The 17,888-nt window shown below is 39.0% G+C and overlaps 1 protein-coding gene across 1 annotated transcript in view; it reads left to right on the top strand.

Annotated features, from left to right (window-relative positions):
• Nucleotides 1–17,888, top strand: part of RPS6KB1 (ribosomal protein S6 kinase B1) — a 35,712-nt gene that overhangs the window by 5,287 nt on the left and 12,537 nt on the right. The window contains exons 3-9 of the mRNA XM_075195302.1: nt 588–708; nt 1,104–1,172; nt 4,464–4,611; nt 4,883–4,940; nt 9,914–10,014; nt 15,399–15,489; nt 15,824–15,914. Coding sequence (XP_075051403.1) covers nt 588–708; nt 1,104–1,172; nt 4,464–4,611; nt 4,883–4,940; nt 9,914–10,014; nt 15,399–15,489; nt 15,824–15,914 — 679 coding nt within the window. The remainder of the gene's footprint in view (nt 1–587; nt 709–1,103; nt 1,173–4,463; nt 4,612–4,882; nt 4,941–9,913; nt 10,015–15,398; nt 15,490–15,823; nt 15,915–17,888) is intronic.

Consider the following 17,888-nt stretch of genomic DNA (forward strand, 5'->3'; position numbering starts at 1 on the left):
ATCTTTTGGTGAGTTTGTTGGATGCCTACTCCTGGTAAGATTGACATCTGTCTTCAGTGTTCTCCATTTATTAAAAAAAAAAAATCTTTATCACTGCAGAATTACAGACTTCAATTTGTATGGGAATTCCTTTTAACCCTTTCCTGACTGAGCAGCAGCAAATGCTTCTCTGAGATCATTGCAAACGTCTTTTCTCATGGTGTTAACATAGACCTGAATTCTCACATTACTTCTCACGCTTGAGAAGTGTGTGTATAATTATATAATTTATTTAGAAATTTGCAAAGTAAAATCTGGTTTGGGTTATTTAGCACATAGATTAGATTTATTAAATTTTAGAGCTTTGAGGACCAGGCGGCTAATTATTTCCTGATATGTAAAACACAAAGGGTATTCCTTTTTCACATGAATGTATGATAGATCTCATGTTTTATAAGACATCTTATATTCTAAATATTTTAACTTGTTTGAAATCGCATGGATTTTATTCTGTATTCATATCTATGTTGTGTTTCATCTGAAGATGGATTTATTTTTACATTCAATGCTATTGTGAATATAAGAAATCCCCACATTATTTCATTTAGTGGCATGGAGCATTGTGAAAAGTTTGAGATCTCTGAGACCAGTGTGAATAAAGGTCCAGAAAAGATAAGACCTGAATGTTTTGAGCTTCTCCGTGTCCTTGGTAAAGGTGGTTATGGGAAGGTAAGAAAGATTAATTTGAAAATATATGAAAAGTGCTATTTTATCTCAGCATAAGTGAAAGACTTAAATATCAAATTCTTCCGAGTGCATCCAGAATTTAGTGATATAGAAGTTTTTAAAGAAGCAAGAGATGCCACAAATTCAATGTATTTCTTTTTCAGTATTCAATTACGTAGGTGCTGGCTATTTTCAGTTTGCAGTCAAGCACTGAAATTCAGTTACGGAACAGTGGCATTCAGGAAGTGCAGTTTGTGTCACCGGAAACTGTTTCGGGTGTCAGAAAATTGCTTTCATCATATATAAAGTGGGCTCTGTGGTTGCTAAACAAGCATATGTCATTGTGGTGTAATGTAAATTGTATGCCATAGCCGTAGTAAAATCTGTTTCTTATGCAGGTTTTTCAAGTCCGGAAAGTATTAGGAGCTCATACTGGGAAAATATTTGCAATGAAAGTGCTAAAAAAGGTAAATTATCACTACACCATTCATCTTGTTTCCAATTATTTTTTTTTTTTTATTATTGACACTGTGAGATTAACAGACTTGTATTAGGAGAAGCATATAGTAATCTGAAATCTGTCCGTTTACTACTGTACACTAGGTTTGTTAGAAACCAGAATTTAAAACATCAAATAACACATGGCAGCCATAACTAACGGGTTAACTCCCTAGTCAACAGAGTAAAGACAGTCAACCCCACACACACACGGTATATAGTATGTCTCCCCACTCCCTGCCTGTTGTTGGCTAACCATTTCCATTTTCCCATTGGTTCCTGAGGGTACATGCAACGCTAGCAAGGACGGTTCACCTGATGACGCTAGTTGCTACAGTAGTTTAGCAAATGCCTCTGGATCCGGAGGGTCCCTGCGAGTGCACGCAGGGGTGGCTCCCTTGGAGACTCTAGTTGCTACATTGGTTTTACAAACGCTGGGCCTTATCCTGTCTGTGAGACATCACTTCTGTTTCGGAGTTTAAAGGTTTCCCTGGGGCCTAAAACAGGGTGGGTAAACCTAGGAACTGCTTACGGTTTCCTTCACCCTTCAGGTGTATTGTCTGCCGAAAATGATGCTACTATGAAGCCTGAACCCACTCCCAAAAAGCTGACGAGCATCCATTCCATATAAGCCTCTTACTTTATGGGTGATTGAGTAAGTCTTCCTGCTAAATACTATTTCAGATCCTGTTGAAGGAAAAAGAGGTATCAAGTCTCATCACTGTGTTTAGGCAGAGTCTTCCATGTCAATAGGGATATTCAGGAATGGGAGCAGACTGGTAGATGTCTGCCTACTCAGATGAAAGAGCAAGATCTCCATAAATCTATACAATGCCCATCTTCATAGTCTTTATTTTCTTTGATTGCTTCAACAAATCTCCTCACTTTCTCTTCTTTCACTCCATTCTTGATGCATTGCATTCAGGCTTCCGTCCCCAACATTCCACTGAAACTGCTCTCTCAAAAGTGATTGGATTTACTTACTGCAAAGTCTTGAGGGTCGTTTCTCCATATTCATTCTCCTGGATCTCTCTGCTGCTTTTGAGACTGTTGATCAGCCTCTGTCTTCTACACACCCTTCACTCCATGACACAGTGACACAGTTCTTTCCTACTTTACTTCCTACCTATCGAGCCGCTCCTTTTCTACCTCTGGCACATCCTCCTCTCCACTCCCACTATCTGTTGGGGTCCCACAAGGCTCTGTTCTTGGCCCTTTTCTTTTTTTTTTTAATACACCTCTTCACCTTGGGGCTCTAATTTGCTCATTTGGACTACGGTACCACCTCTACACTGATGACACCCAAATCTATCTCTCTTCCCCTGACCTCTGCCCTACTGTACTTTCATCTTGTGTAACCAACTGTCTTTCAGCTATCTCCACATGGATGTCCTAATGCTACCTAAAGCTCAACATATCCAAAAGGGAGCTTATTATCTTCCCTCCTGCCAGAATCATCGCCTCCCCTCAAATCTCCCTCACTATCAATAAAACCACAATTTCCTCAGTCTCCCAAGCCCGCTGCCTTATTGTCACCTTTGACTCCATCCTTTGCTTTATTCCTCACATCCAGCCTCTCTTGACTACTGCACCTCCTTCTATCTGGCATTTCCAACACCCATATATCCACACTTCAATCCATCCTAAATGCCGCTGCAAGACTGATCTTCCCCTCTCACCGCTCCGCATCTGCTGCACCACTTTGCAAACCAACATTGGCTCCCTGTGTCCTCCAGAATCAATACTCCTTCATACACCTCGTATCAAAATATACTCACTCACGTCCTCTTTGATCTACCTCTGACCTGCGTCTTGTCTCATCTCTGGTAGCCATCTCATCCTCCCGTTCTGCTCCCCACTGATGGAATTCCCTGCCATGCCCAATCAGGCTTTCCCACAGCTTTCAAATATTTAGGGGTGAAAGAATGGTGTTTTGTGGTTCTACAGAGAGATATGTGAGAGAAAGAGACCATGAAAGTATTCATAATTGAATTTTTTAATTTTATATATAGATATGTCAATTTAATGTTGCAACACCTGACCTGTGCATCAAGATCTGCTTGTTTTAAAGACTAATTTATTTTGTTTATTCTTGTATACTGGGAGACCTTGTACGGCGCTTTTGTAGAACAAAAAAAACACAGGTAGTTCAGGTACAGTTAGAGGCGTTTATTAAACATTTGGGGGCGTATTCAATTGTTCCTCCGGCCGCCGGAAAAAGGAGCGCTCTAAAACTATTACCGTTTATACGGTAATTACTCGCTGAATTTCATCTCGCAGCTCCCTGAGCTGCGAGATGAAATTCAGCGAGTAAACTGCCGTATTAACGGTTTTTGTACGCAATATTAACGTATAAATGGTAATAGTTTTAGAGCGCTCGTTTTTCCGGCGGCCGGAGGAACAATTGAATACGCCCCTTGGTGTCTGCCAACAAGTGGAGGTTTCAAAATGTATTTGCCTTCTGTTTATTCATTACAATGATTGCTGCCCATTTGTGGTACATGGGCTACATGCCATCCCATGTAATTTATCCCAAATCACTCTGATTTTAAACAGTTCAGGGCATATTCAGTTAGCTTTCGGGATAGGCGCAGCTGCGCAAATAAGGTGTAATTAAGGTACCACCACAACGCAGGTCTCCCTTCGCAATCCCAAGGGGCGCGAACGGAAATTTACAGTGCAGCAATATTAGGAAGGAGGTGGTCTGTGATCCCGGAAGATAATTGAATATGCTTCTTAGGGGTTTGTTTTTTTTAAAACGGCAATATTTTGGCTTTAATAAAAGTTGCCAGTTTAAAAAAAAAAAAAAGACTTAACTGCTGAGAATCGACGGTTTGTCGGAACCGCCTCCTGGGAAATATACCCCTTGGTGACAAAAACTATCTAATCTCAGTAGTTCCAATCTGAGTGGCGTCTCTATGCCCTATTTCTTAGTGGCTCATAATGTGCCTAAGGCAGCTACCATTTAGTGTAAAATCCTCAATATATCTGACATACTAAAGTGGCAGTGCAATTACTTTTACGTTTGCTGCAGGGGCTTAGGGCTGCAGGACTGTATAGAGAGCCTTTAGAAGATTTGGTATGCCTGATCTAGACAGTCTTTGGATTGGTCCTAGTTAAATGTGCTTGCTTTTTGGAACTAACAAGTTCATAAGCGTGTTAGATAATTTGAGTAACACATTGCTATCCATAATTTAAGAGGTACCAGATGTTTTCACATTATTTATTCACAGCAGACATTTTTCTTTTTTTCTTTCTAGGCCATGATTGTGAGAAACGCGAAAGACACAGCACACACAAAAGCAGAGCGTAATATCCTAGAAGAAGTGAAACATCCTTTCATTGTAGACTTGATTTATGCCTTTCAAACTGGTGGAAAACTCTACCTCATTCTGGAGTATCTTAGTGGTCAGTTCCTCCCACGTGTTGACTTTTTTTATTTAGTCTATATTTTGCTTTAAAACACTTGTGAGCAGATAAAATAAATATGCTAGGTAAGTCTCTATATTGTTGATGGTTTTTTTTTTTTTGATTTTTTTTTAAGCAATTCAAAGCACTGTACAACCCTTCGTCACCTGTCACCCACTGCCCCTGTTTTCCAGTTTCTTATGATAAATTGTACAATTTACATTTATATTGTATTGAGTGTTTAGTTTCATTTGTTCATTGTTAAACCCAGGGGGAGAACTGTTCATGCAGTTGGAAAGAGAAGGAATATTTATGGAAGATACTGCTTGGTGAGTAAACTTCAACCCTAAAAGGGCTTTGGTTAATTTATATACGCTTTTGAAGCGAACCAGTCTCGTCATTTCACTTTATCCCCCTGGTTTCAAACATGTGGTGTTCTTCATGTGGTCTCTGCTGATCCTTTTTCATGAGAATGCTTCTTCCAATTCTGGGAAAAGACCTGCTTACTATCTGATGTATTTCTTATGTTTTTTTGTTTTGTTTTAAAAGCGGCCATTGGTTTTATTATTTAATCCTGGCTTTTATGGGTTGTGTATAGTTTTGTTGTTTTTTTAAACAGACAATACACTAAAAACAAACTAAACAACGCTACCAATAAACAAAAGTTGTAAGAGCTATAGAGCCCTTTTTATGTTTATATTTTGCGAAACAAATTGGTTTATTTTCTGTGAGATGCTTAACATATAACTCTTTATTTAAAGCTGAACTCAACCACTCTATTGGTTTTCATTTCAGAATCTAGTTTTTTTTAAATCCAACTAATTTTCCTGCCATTACCCCCATTTTCCTTCTACCGATTCCATGGCAGCCCAAACGGGTTAATCCTTTATCAGCATAACAGACACAGGTACAAAAGTTGATACCCCTGAAAGGTATATAATGTGACGCCTACCTCCTTCATTGTCATTTTTTTCTCCTGTGTTTTCAAAGTTGAGTAAGTCAGCTGTGTATGTAGTGAGGTTTTTTCTTATAGAATTTGAAAGAGTGAGGAGGGGGAGGAGAAAGTAAGTTGCTTATTCAAGAGTCTGTAGAATGGCAGAAGATTTGCAAGACTCATAATCACATTTGTGGAGCTTGTGAAAAGGATCTACCTAGATACAGATGCTTTATGTGTGGACTGTATTTCTCATAGAGAAAATTTAGTGCAATTCCCAGAACAATATAAGGAGTTTAATGAACGCACTTAAATATGTGTATACTCACAATGTGAATGGTGATTTTTGTGCCTCGGTAACCAATGTAAATGGGTGTTTAGTAGTGCTACCCAGACTTAGTACTCCATCTCTCAACGTACTGCAACATGGTTATATTGTTTACCAGAATGATCATGACGGCTTCCTTGTTTGTGTACTATGAAAGGTAGCTGTAAAGGATTACATAGAATTATCTGTGACTTGTTTACTGCAGCAACATTAACTGTTATAGATCTCTTGGTTATGTTCCGAGTTGAGGTAGCAGCTTGTCTCAGTGACTTTATTAGCATTAATAAAATTCTGCCTCATTCCAACTAGTCTCAATGTGTTTGTGTACTTGGATTTTAAGAATCATGGATAAATGCCATCTGTGAGAAACACATGTTCATAAATATTTATGGGTTTGCAAACACATTGGAATGCAAGCAATTCATTTTGTTTCATACATATAATGGCTTGCTTTTTTGAGTGATTGTGGATCTTTGAGCAGCTGACCTAATGTCACTGGACAATATGCATTGCCTGCTGCACCCTAGGGGTATCCCTTCCCACTACAGCACCTCCACAGACCTCCACATCTGCTGGCTCATACTTCTCTTGTCCTGATAGCATCAGCATGGTTACTCTGCTCTAGTTGTACACACGTTCTGGTCATTTTTTAAAACACAGTCCCTTAACTGTAAAATTGGGTAAAATATGCAGTATAGTGGAGTTAATTAACTGGATGATTAAATATATTTTGTATCAAAAGAAGAGCTTTGAGCATGTAAGGGGTTAAAAGGACCAGGTCTCAGATGTGTGTAGATTTGGATAGTATACAAGAGCTTTCTTCAGATGAACCTATAGATTCTGTTGGGGAAGTCTCAGCTGATAATAAAGAAGAACCCAAAATGGTGGATATACTGATTATTAAACATATTACTAGGACTATTGAAATAGAGTATGCTAGTTCTAACTACTTTACAGGATATGAGCAACACAAGAGTATAGTGATAAGAGAAATCATAGATGGGATCAATTGGAGAAGCAGCAATCCAGTTTTTAAAAAAAACAGGGTAGTATGTATACTTCTCGAGAATCGGACACCACTAAATGAGTCTGTACCCAAGGTTGTTGCTGCAGTAGCCTGTCTTCGGCAAAAACTGCTTTTCCGTTAAAAGACTTGTGTCTATTAAGAGACCCAGTGGATAGAAAAATGGAGCGCTACTTTAAAAAGCTTCATACCTCTTCACTCGGGAATCTCTCCTCACTCAGAATTTAAGGACATTCAAGAAAAAAGTAAGTAGATTGCACTTTCTGAAGAATATGGAAATCATGAGTATCGGAATTAATTTCCTTTGGTAACGTATCGCTGGATACAATCTCACTTTCAGCCAGAAGTGTAGGTTCAAAAAACCCTTTAGCTGCGTCTCTGGGCAGCAGAAAAACAGTAAAAATTGCTTTACTACGCTTCCTTTTCCATGTGGATTTCTGTTTGGTGACAAACTAGATACTATGGTTCAGAAAGTTGCTGATAGAAAATGACATAATTTACTATTGTATTGTATAAGTACGTATTCTGCTTTCTCCTAAGCACAACGTTTTAGAGAGGAACAAACATATCTTCCAGGCAAAATATATGCTAGACAGTATGTGGGAAATAGACAGATGGTCTTTTTTGTCCCTTTAAAAGTAAGGAAGACTGAGAAGTGCAGTGACAACTGGCTAACACAACACTCAGCAAGTTTAGTGAGTGGCAGGGTTCTGAGATATGCTGCATAGGCCTGGATGTTTACTTTGAAAGATCTCTGTGTTCAGGACATTGTAAACACAGGGTACAAGATAGTGTTTTGGGTGGTAACCAGGAAGCATTTTTGTGAAGTTAGACTGTCCTCCCCAATGATAAGGTCACTATGCAGAAGTTTACAGGTGCTCATTGACTGGTAGAGAAACAATCGGGGGAGTTCAGACAGTTCTCGATCTAAGAAAATTCAATCAATTTATGTATGCAAGACATTTCTGCATGCAGTCTGTAAAATCTATTCTCAAGGCTATAGAAGAAGGAGATCAATAGATCTGCTATTAGGGATGACTTTCTTAACCATAGGTATCCTCCATGGGTGAGATGGCATATGAAGAGTCTTCAACTAGAAGTACTTGATATATGGAATTTAGTCCAGAATCTCTGGCTCAGTCCTTACATCGGTAAAATCGTTTAAAACTATCGTATCGTTTGACTTTTCATGTAGTATGTACTCAGTCTAACAAAAATAATTTGTCCCTTCATCAAATCTTTTGTAATACCTTGTAAACTTAATCTTGTTTTCGAGGCTCTAGTGTGAGTCCTATCAACACTTAAATGGCTCTCAGTTAAGGTACTATTCTTAGTGGCAATCACACCTACCAGAAGAGTGGTATAACTGTAACCTTTATGGGGCACGGAACCATTTTTGGACATGTAAACCGATAAAGTACTGCTAAGAACAAATCCTGCTTTCTAGACCTGGTCAGAGCAATTTCTATGAGCCTCTCTCAAGCTAATGAATTCAGAAAGACTGATAATCTCTCTCTACTTCCTGAAGATACACATCAATAGCAAGCTCTATCCAAGCAAGATTTCACAGGCTTGTAAGAGGAATGAATATGAGGTGCCAAAAACCATTGAAAGGACATTCTACAAGAGTAGTGACATCCATACAAGGCTCAGGCTTCAGCAAATGATCTAAGCAAAGCAGCAGGCTGATCAGTGCTCCATCGCTTTTCCAGACATCACCTTCCGGATGTTGTAAATTTAGCTGACGCTCAGTTTGGAAAGAGAACTTTAAGCAGTTGATAAAATGTTTTATATGCATGAATTGATCTATGTTTGCTTAAAGATTAACCAGTATGTTAGGGCTGCCATGGAACTCTTCCAATTAAAAAATTATCAGGGAGCATAATTTGCCTGTTGCTCCAGAAGCCAAACCTTAGTCATTCTATTGGCAGTTTTTTTCAGATCCCTGAGGTAATAAATACAGGAATAGAATAAATGATGTAGAACGCATGAGACTTTCACTTTCTACACACTTTTTTTTTTTTGTTTTTTTGTGTGGGGGTTTTTTATGTTATGATTTTTAAACTACTAAAACACAAATTACTCTTGATTCTGCTCATTTAAATAGTTTTATAAGAGCTTATAGTAAGGCCTAACAATTTTGTGAAAGTGGGTCTGAAAATGGAAACCATCGATTTTAATGACCCCATAAATACTTGTGGTGATGCTCGCACTAAGGCAGTGCTGTGGTTCCAAAACACTGCTCCAATTAATGCAAGTTAAACACATTGGGCCTGAGTCATTAAAGAGAGCAAGGCAGAAAAGGTGCAAAGTTACTCCTTTTTTTTTCTTTTTTGTTTGCTCTATTTTCCTTAATGACTTGGGCACATTACCTCATTTACCCTTATAGGGTGAGATTAAATGGCCTCCAAAATGTAAATAACTGGCAGTTTACTACCAGTTTATAACTGGCCTAACTGTAGGAAGAATTTATTTTATTATTACTTCTGGATAGCAGTGTCTTATGTAAAGTTTCCTCCGGGTGCTCTGGTTTCCTCCCACACTCCAAATACATACTAGTAGGTTAATTGGCTGCTATCAAAATTGACCCTAGTCTCTCTCTGTCTGTGTGTGTGTGTTAGAGAATTTAGACTGTAAGCTCCAATGGGGCAGGGACTGATGTGAGTGAGTTCTCTGTACAGTGCTGCGAAATCAGTGGCGCTATATAAATAAATGGTGATGATGATTGAAGAATTCATACATGCGGCAGGGCCAGTAGCTCGGGCAGCTGCATTCTCAGCCTCTTGAGCTTTATTATATTTGCAGATTATCATGTTAACACTAAACAATATATTATAACTTTAAGGTTCACTTCTGATGTTTTCAATTTTGGGGTTTGTTTGTCTTTTTAGCTCTGTTTCATTGTATTGGTTATTTGCATTGGTTGGAATAGAAAAGGTTGATGTGCATTATCAAATTCTGTGTGATTTTGTTTTCCCTCTATTTCCTTCTATTAGTAATTCATGTTTCTTTTTAGCTTTTACTTGGCAGAGATCTCAATGGCTTTGGGACACTTGCATCAGAAAGGAATAATTTACCGTGATCTTAAACCGGAGAACATCATGCTTAATCATCAAGGTGGGAAATACAGTAATTTGCAAATCTGTATCTCTTTGAATGTTTCCTTCACGCATTTTGTTTTAAACCTTTTTCTTAATTATAGGCAAAATGTATATGTCCAAGTGCTGCATTATTAATTTAGAATCTTTCCCCTTCTATGTTTTCAGCTTCAGTGTAAAACAGCCTGAAAACAATATCTATCAGTTATACAAGATCCCGATAAAAGGGGTGACATAGAAAATCTTAAAAGGATGCAGGTCCATATTTGATTGCTAGATAGTAAATTTTTGGATGCCCAGAAGTTGGAAAGCTTTAGCCACCCCAGTAGCAGATGAGTAAAACCATTCTCTGTGTTCAAATCACAACAGGTCACATTAGTGGTTTGGTGTATCCCTGTAAGTAGACCATTTTTTGTACATTGTTCCTTTTCAGGAATTCTCCGTCTGTAGCAGAGTTTTCCTCCAAAACTTAGTTACTATATGGGCATATAATCAAGGGTAACACTTCCCTGATGTGCTTCTCTGCAGTATAACAGCACGGTTTCTTCAGAAGCCAATGTTAATTGACAACTTCAGTCAACTCCCACCAATACATATACAATCTGGGCAGGTGCAATAAAACTTAGCCCTTTAATAAAAGTCTTAAGTCAGAAATAGTTATTGGTACATTGTTATAACCTACATACACACATCATTTCAAAACATTCAGGAACATTGTGCCTAAAATCTTTGCCAGCACTAATTATATTAATTTTCTGAGGCAGGCTTAGACTCATGTCTGACTTGGATATACCTGTCAAGCCTTTAGAGAATAGTCAAAAACATAAGCTGAAAAATCAGAAGAGTTGTTCAGAACACAACATTGTCACTTGTTTTCATGTCATTATCAATTTTTATTTTGTATTGTATTTGTTTATTGCTTAGTGAGGTCTCCCCCATGCTGAGTGATTTAGATCCAAAAACGAATACCTAAACAGCAGTAATGATTCTGTCAAAGTCCAGAGGCTCACTATCGGACATGACAGATAACTGCCAAGAGCGCCTATCGACCTGTGTGTGTACGATTAACTTCCGATCACACTAATAGGCTGTAAGGGAGGAGGAAGTAATAGTGTTGCTCTAACTGACATGCCGAATAGCCTGATCTTGTCCTATTTGTTACAAGTGGATGCAGTGTTCCTGGTACGAGAAAGGGGGTTCAGTTCAGGGCTGTCTATCATGGCACCCCTGCACTTGGCACAGCGTGGCTGAGGGGTCAGTCTATCTGGACAGCAGCAACCACTTTGCTGCTGGTCCCTGGGGAAAGCTGCTGTTCCTATCCAGCACAACACTCTTTGCAGGCTTCGCTCACTGAAACAAAGCCCACCAAAAAAAAAGCGAGAACGGTAACAGCTCATTCTCCTCCCCTTCTGCCCTCTCCATATGCAGGGAAATAGTGTATATGGGGTGGGTGTAATGTCTGGGTTTTTCAGTGTCTGCTCTGGACTTCGTGTCTGTTTCATATCCACCTTGTGTAGTGCAGCTGTCCTCTCTATCTTCCCTCACCTCTGTTATGATTAGTAAGGTAAATACTTCCAAGGCTAAGCCTGGTGGAGGGACATCAGCAAAGGTATATGCCTGCTCCAGGTGTCATTACTAATTGCCCTTGCATGATGCGCATAAATCTTGTTGCCAGCTCTGAGTATAGTGTTCATTTATGGCTACTGCATAGCTAGATAATGTTTTGGTTTTTATAGGCAATGTTCCCAAAAAAACGGATAAATATTAGATTCTCAAGGAAACATCAGTCAAACTGAATAGCCAAATCCTTTATAAAGCACAATTACTTTATTAAAGGTTAAATATATTTTCCTTTAAGGAAAAAAAAGCTAATAGTTAAGTGGATGTGGGTTTTTTTTTTGTTTTTTAAGTGGATTCAACTGATGGTCGTGAATGACAGTTGAACATCATTATGTATTGGTTTTTAATTTTTTGACAGATATTTCACTCAATGTATTCAGATGGCACAACCCTTCCGAAGCAGAGTCTGTTTGGACAATATTGCAATCCTCCATTTATTTCCTATGTTGGCCTATACACGCACCATAGCAGAAAATGAATACTATTGCTTGCAGTGTTTAATGTGAATGCAGGGATTGTGTAAACGAGTGGATGGCTTGCATCACTAGATGTATATTGTCACTGTATCTGATATCTTCCCAACTATTTTACAAAGAAAGCACATAGAGCATTATCACTGTATCTCTACCCTAAACTGTCCTGTCAGTTTTTGCAAGTGTGATAATGCTTTTAAAATAGGACAGCTTGTGGTCTATTGCCTAGTGACTGCATTGTCTTTCTTTGCAAATTGGGATATCTTTTCTGGTTAAAAAAACCTTGTGTGTCTAATACACACAGGTACATTAATGAGGTGTAAAAATCAAAATAAGATTAAAAAAATTATGATATGAAGTACTTGCATCATTACCATAAGTATCTAAGCAAGAGTCACTGCTCTTGAACAGCTATGAAAATAGAGATTATTGATCTTTATTGTGAATGCATTTTCCTGAACATATGAAATGCCATTAATGTAATATACATGTTTAATTTATTGAGGTGTACAGGAAATTTTCAGTATGTGCTGAGTTCCGATTGGCTATAGAGATCATCTGTTCATGGTTGTCCAAGCTGCTGTGCCCATATCTCAAAGCAAACTCCACTTTCATGCGTACCATAAATAAAGGCAGTATTATGTGACTTTAGGCAAATACAGTATGTACACACGTTCCCCCCTCCCTGAAGCAGTGCTTCAAAAAGTCAGTAAAGATTGATTTGTATAACAAGTAAAGTGTCAAAGAATCGCTCCGCCTAAAGCTATAAATGTATTTATTATTGTCTATAGTCCATTTAAGATGAGACAAGTTGGAATTATGAATTTCATTTTGTATAGAGCTGTCTTTGAGATAAATCTTCTCACATCACTAACTGCTGTTAGACTCTACACATCTCAGTATCTAATGTTCTTTGGCTTCCTGCTTTCCCCCATTCCCCTCCTGACACCTCCCCTATAACATGGATTCCTGTCTTCACATAATCACAGGTCACTGCTTTCTACAAGATCAGCACACTTATCTCATTACTGTGACGACTGTGATACACTGATTGGCTAATGAACAGGTTACACAGGGGAGCAGGAGATAGACTAAATACTGTATTGTGATCAGAACATAGTCAAACACACCTTTAAAAATGGAGTACAGCACTGCTCTCTTCTCTGCGCCTATTAAATAAGACTCCCAAAAGTGAAAATTTACACCAAATGTCAGCAACAACCCTTGCAATCCACACATGCAAGGAAATCAAACCATAATGTCCATAATTTTACGTTTTGTGTAATAATGTGAAATGACACAGGGAAAAAGTATTGAACACAAGAAGAAATGGAGGTGCAAAAACGCATGGAAAGTCAAGACACCAGCTGAAATCTATCAGTAATTAGAAAGATTAGAAATCCTGCCAGCTGGTCCAGTCACAAATGATGGCCTATAAAAAGGTGTCTCATTACGAAGGTGTCACACAAAAAAACATCTCATGATGGGTAAAAGCAAAGCTCGCTCTCAAGACCTTCGCTACCTTAATGTTGCAAAACATACTGATGGCATTGGTTACAGAAGGATCTCTAAACTGCTGAATTTTCCAGTGAGCACTATTGGGGCCATAATTTGGAAGTGTAAAGAACATCATTTCGCCATAACCCAGCCACGACCAGGTGCACCTCGCAAGATTTCTGACAGAGGAGTGAAAAAATTTAGCAGAAGAGTTGTCCAAGAACCAAGGACCACTTGTGGAGAGCTTCAGTGAGACCTGGATTTAGCATGTACAATTGTTTCAAAGAAAACAATAAGTAATGCACTCAACCTCCATGGCCTGTATGCATGCTAGCCACGCAAGACTCCTTTGCTGAAGAAAAAACATGTTGAAGCTTGTTTAAAGTTTGCATAACATTTGGACAAGCCTGTGAAATACTGGGAGAATATAGTGTGGTCAGATGAGCGCAAAATTGAACTCTTTGAATGCCATAATACACACCATGTTTGGAAGAGGAATGGCACTGACCAACCCCCAAAAGACCATACCAATAGTGAAGTTTGGAGGTGGGAACATCATGGTGTGTGGCTGTTTTTCTGCACACGGTACTGGCATACTGCATGTGATTGAAGGATGAATGGAAAAATATACATAGACATTCTTAATAAAAATCTGCCATCTACCAGGATGCTGAAGATGAAGAGAGGGGTGAACATTTCAGCAAGACAATGATCCCAAACACAGCCAAGGACACTCTCTCAATTGGTTATAGAGAAAGAAAATAAAGCTGCTAGAATGGCCCAGCCAATCACCTGACTTGAATAGAGTTGAAAATCTGTGAAAATCTGTGAAAATCTGTGGAAAGAACTAAAGAGTTCATAGAAGAAGCCCACGGAACCTTTAAGATTTGAAGACTATTTGCGTTGAATGGGTCAAAATCACACCTGAGCGATGCATGCGACTAGTTTCTCCATACAGGAGGCATCTTGAAGCATCTTGAGGCATCATTACCAGCAAAGTCTTTCTCTTTCCTGCCATTTGGGGACACTGCGACACATTGGGGGTATAGTAGTGGGTCCAGGAGTCCTGTCACTTTATCAACTTTTTTGATCTTTACTTCCCTCCTACTATGCCCCTCCTCTCCTGTAGTTTTCCCAGTTTCTTTAAAGTGACTAGGAGCAAAGGTCACTTTCGGTATAGGCTCCTGCCTATACTGAGTTAGATTTAGAATATTCACGGCTTTATTTTATTATCCCTATAGTTGCAACGCGGGGCTCGAACTGAAGACCCAGGTGAGTGAATAGGACGTTTTGCTCTGCTCCCTCCAGGTCCGCATCATGTAAGCAGAAGCTCTGCCAGCATTCCCCCTAGAGACGAGCATTACAGGGGCCAATTTGGGGGCACAGTGACCACTGGTCATATTATAAGAGGAAGCAAACCCACATAAGTCGGGAACAGCAGCAGTGCCCACGGCTGCAGCTCTAATATCGGACAGAGGAGTGAAGCTGTATTGCCTGTCATTTCACATTATTACACAAAAATTAAATTATGGACATCTATGGTTTGGTTTCTTTGCATGTGTGAATTGTAAGGGTTGTTGCTGACATTTGGTGTACATTTCATTACAATTGCCACATTAAATATATATTTACTGAGGAAATTGTTGGTGTGTGCAATACTTATTTCACCTGCTGTGTGTGTGTGTGTATATATATATATATATATATATATATATATATATATATATATATATATATATATATATTTTATTTTATTTTATTTTTTATCCAATTATATTTATATTTACAATTATATTTTTGTTTCTATTTCAAGGGCATGTGAAACTAACTGACTTTGGTCTTTGTAAGGAATCAATTCACGATGGCACAGTAACGCATACTTTCTGTGGAACAATTGAATACATGTGAGTCAAGTACTTTGCTGACTGGGTCTGTATTAGTGAACATTAGTATGATTTGGTAATAAGTGATTATAAACAAGACTAAAAGAAATTAAATGGGTGGTTATTGCGGGTAAAAAAAAAGGGTATGATAGAGGTAGTCTTAGTCAGTTATAGCCTTGTTCAGTTTAATTTGTGCTTGTTAAATAGTTTACCCAGAAACTTTATAGTGTTAGTGGCCTATCTGTACCGTGGTTGAGCTGTATATTTGACAGTACAGGTAGATGAGTTTATGTATATTGCAGAATAAGCATGGTAAACAATTACTTTATTTGCATATATATTGTTTTTTCTCCAGGGCCCCTGAAATTCTCATGAGAAGCGGCCATAATCGTGCAGTAGATTGGTGGAGTTTGGGAGCCTTGATGTATGACATGTTGACCGGAGCAGTAAGTGAACTCTTTTAGTGATTCTCTGTTATCAGTAAGTCTCCCAGGATTTACTGTCCTTTCTCTTTCATCGTATGGCTACACCGGAACACTGAGAGGCATAGCTGGAGATTTGGCATTTTATATGTAGCGCTAAAAGTCTTACTCCTTCTCCTCTATATACACCGCAGCCTGCTGATAGTCCCAGTTTAAAAAAAAAAAAAAAAAAAAATTACATCAAAGTTTCTGACAGGTACTTGTTCCTTAGGTTGCCTTTCGCAGCCAGTGATTGTGGGAGTTTTTTTTTCTTTTAAATCTTTAAATACTTATGACTATTTTTACTTTGGCATCATCAGTTTTGTTCCATTTTGAACCGGATGTCCCTCAACACCCAGATTTGAATGGACGGGTTCAAGTGGGTTTTTTTTGAGGTCTGTCAAACCGCATGGAACAGAACTAGTTTATGGTGTCAATGGACATCAAGCACTCATAGTTGCGTGTCCCGATCTGGGAAGGACACAAATGCCTTCTCAGTTGCACCATTGTCTGACCAGACTGTTCATCAAAATTGTCTCCAAAGGTGTCGCACTTCTGGTGACCTGAGGGTCGATCATCTCAACATGCGTTGCCCTTCACCATCTAAAATTGGTCCATTGTGACAACCAAAGCCAGCCGACTCCCTTCAGTGTTGCTTTCAGGGTCTTTGGACTCCAGATGACTCAAAGCTCCAGATAAATGTGCTGGAACTGAGTGGTGTTCAAAGCTCTAGTCAGGATGTGAGGATAAATATCTAGTCAGACAAAGTCATGGTGGTGGCATAACTCAACCATCAGGGAATTGTGGTTTTGTGGCTGGCCATGATCCTTAAGAATAAGGGTTTCTCTAACAGGGTGGTTTAGATCATGTTTAAGACTAGAAAGCCAATTTTAGTCTAAATTATGACACTGTTGTATCTCCTGGTGTGAATAGAAGGATTTCCTACCTCTTGTTTACAGTTGGCCTGTCTATTGCATTTTTTTCAGGAGGGGTCTGTATGGTGGTTTGTGACTTAACTCATTGATCGTTCAGGTTGCAGCCCTTTTTTTTTTCTTTCTGAGAAAACTGACATTTTTACTCAAAGTGAAGACTTTGTTGGGAGTGATGCACATTCAACCTCCTTTCATACCCCATAGCTTATTGAGATCTCAACCTGTTGTCAACAGCCTTAAAGCATCCTCCATTTGAAGCATTGGAGTTGATGGAGTTTAAGTTCCTTACCATGACTTTTTGCGATCTCATCAGCCAGGAGAGTTTCGGAGACGGGGCTCTGTTTTGTAGGTCTGCTAATGTCATCTTTAATGAAGACAGAGTTGTCCTTCTGACTAAACCATCTTTCAGCCAAAAGTGGTCTCCTAAGTTTCATCTAAATTAGGAAATTTTGTTTCCTTCAGTCTTAGACCATGGTAGATCGTCTCTACCTAGACTTTGTCAGGGCTCTGAGGACTTTTTTTTCATAGAACCCGTGAAGTGTGCAGGATGGATGACCTTTTGGTCCTCTGATGCCCCCAAGAGAGGATGGCTGATGTCCAAGTAGATCATTGCTAGGTGAATTACTTTGGTAATTTGCCAGACTTACATTGGAGTGGTGCAGCGTGTTCCCAAAAAAGTGACTGCTCATTCCACCAGATTGTTGAGTGCCCCTGGGCATTGCGACACAATGCCTTGGCTGAGTAGCAGTCGGGCGGCAATCTGGGCTTTGGTTCACACATGTTGACAACGTTTCACATATTCAACAATTTTGCATCCGAATATGCCAGTTTTGGACAGAAGGTGCTGCACACCAGAACTCCTATGTTTGTCGTTTGAGAACTTGGTATTTTCCTCTCTGTTTGGTTCCACCTTGTTTTATTATTTCGGGCTTCATTAGAAAATAACAGTATCCCAGCAGGTTGTGGGGGTATAGAGGATGAGGAGTCAGACTAAATTTAATGTGCCAAAAGTCTATTTCAGCCCCTC

Source organism: Mixophyes fleayi, chromosome 2 (assembly GCF_038048845.1).
Source record: "Mixophyes fleayi isolate aMixFle1 chromosome 2, aMixFle1.hap1, whole genome shotgun sequence".
In the NCBI taxonomy this organism is placed as follows: Eukaryota; Metazoa; Chordata; class Amphibia; order Anura; family Limnodynastidae; genus Mixophyes; species Mixophyes fleayi.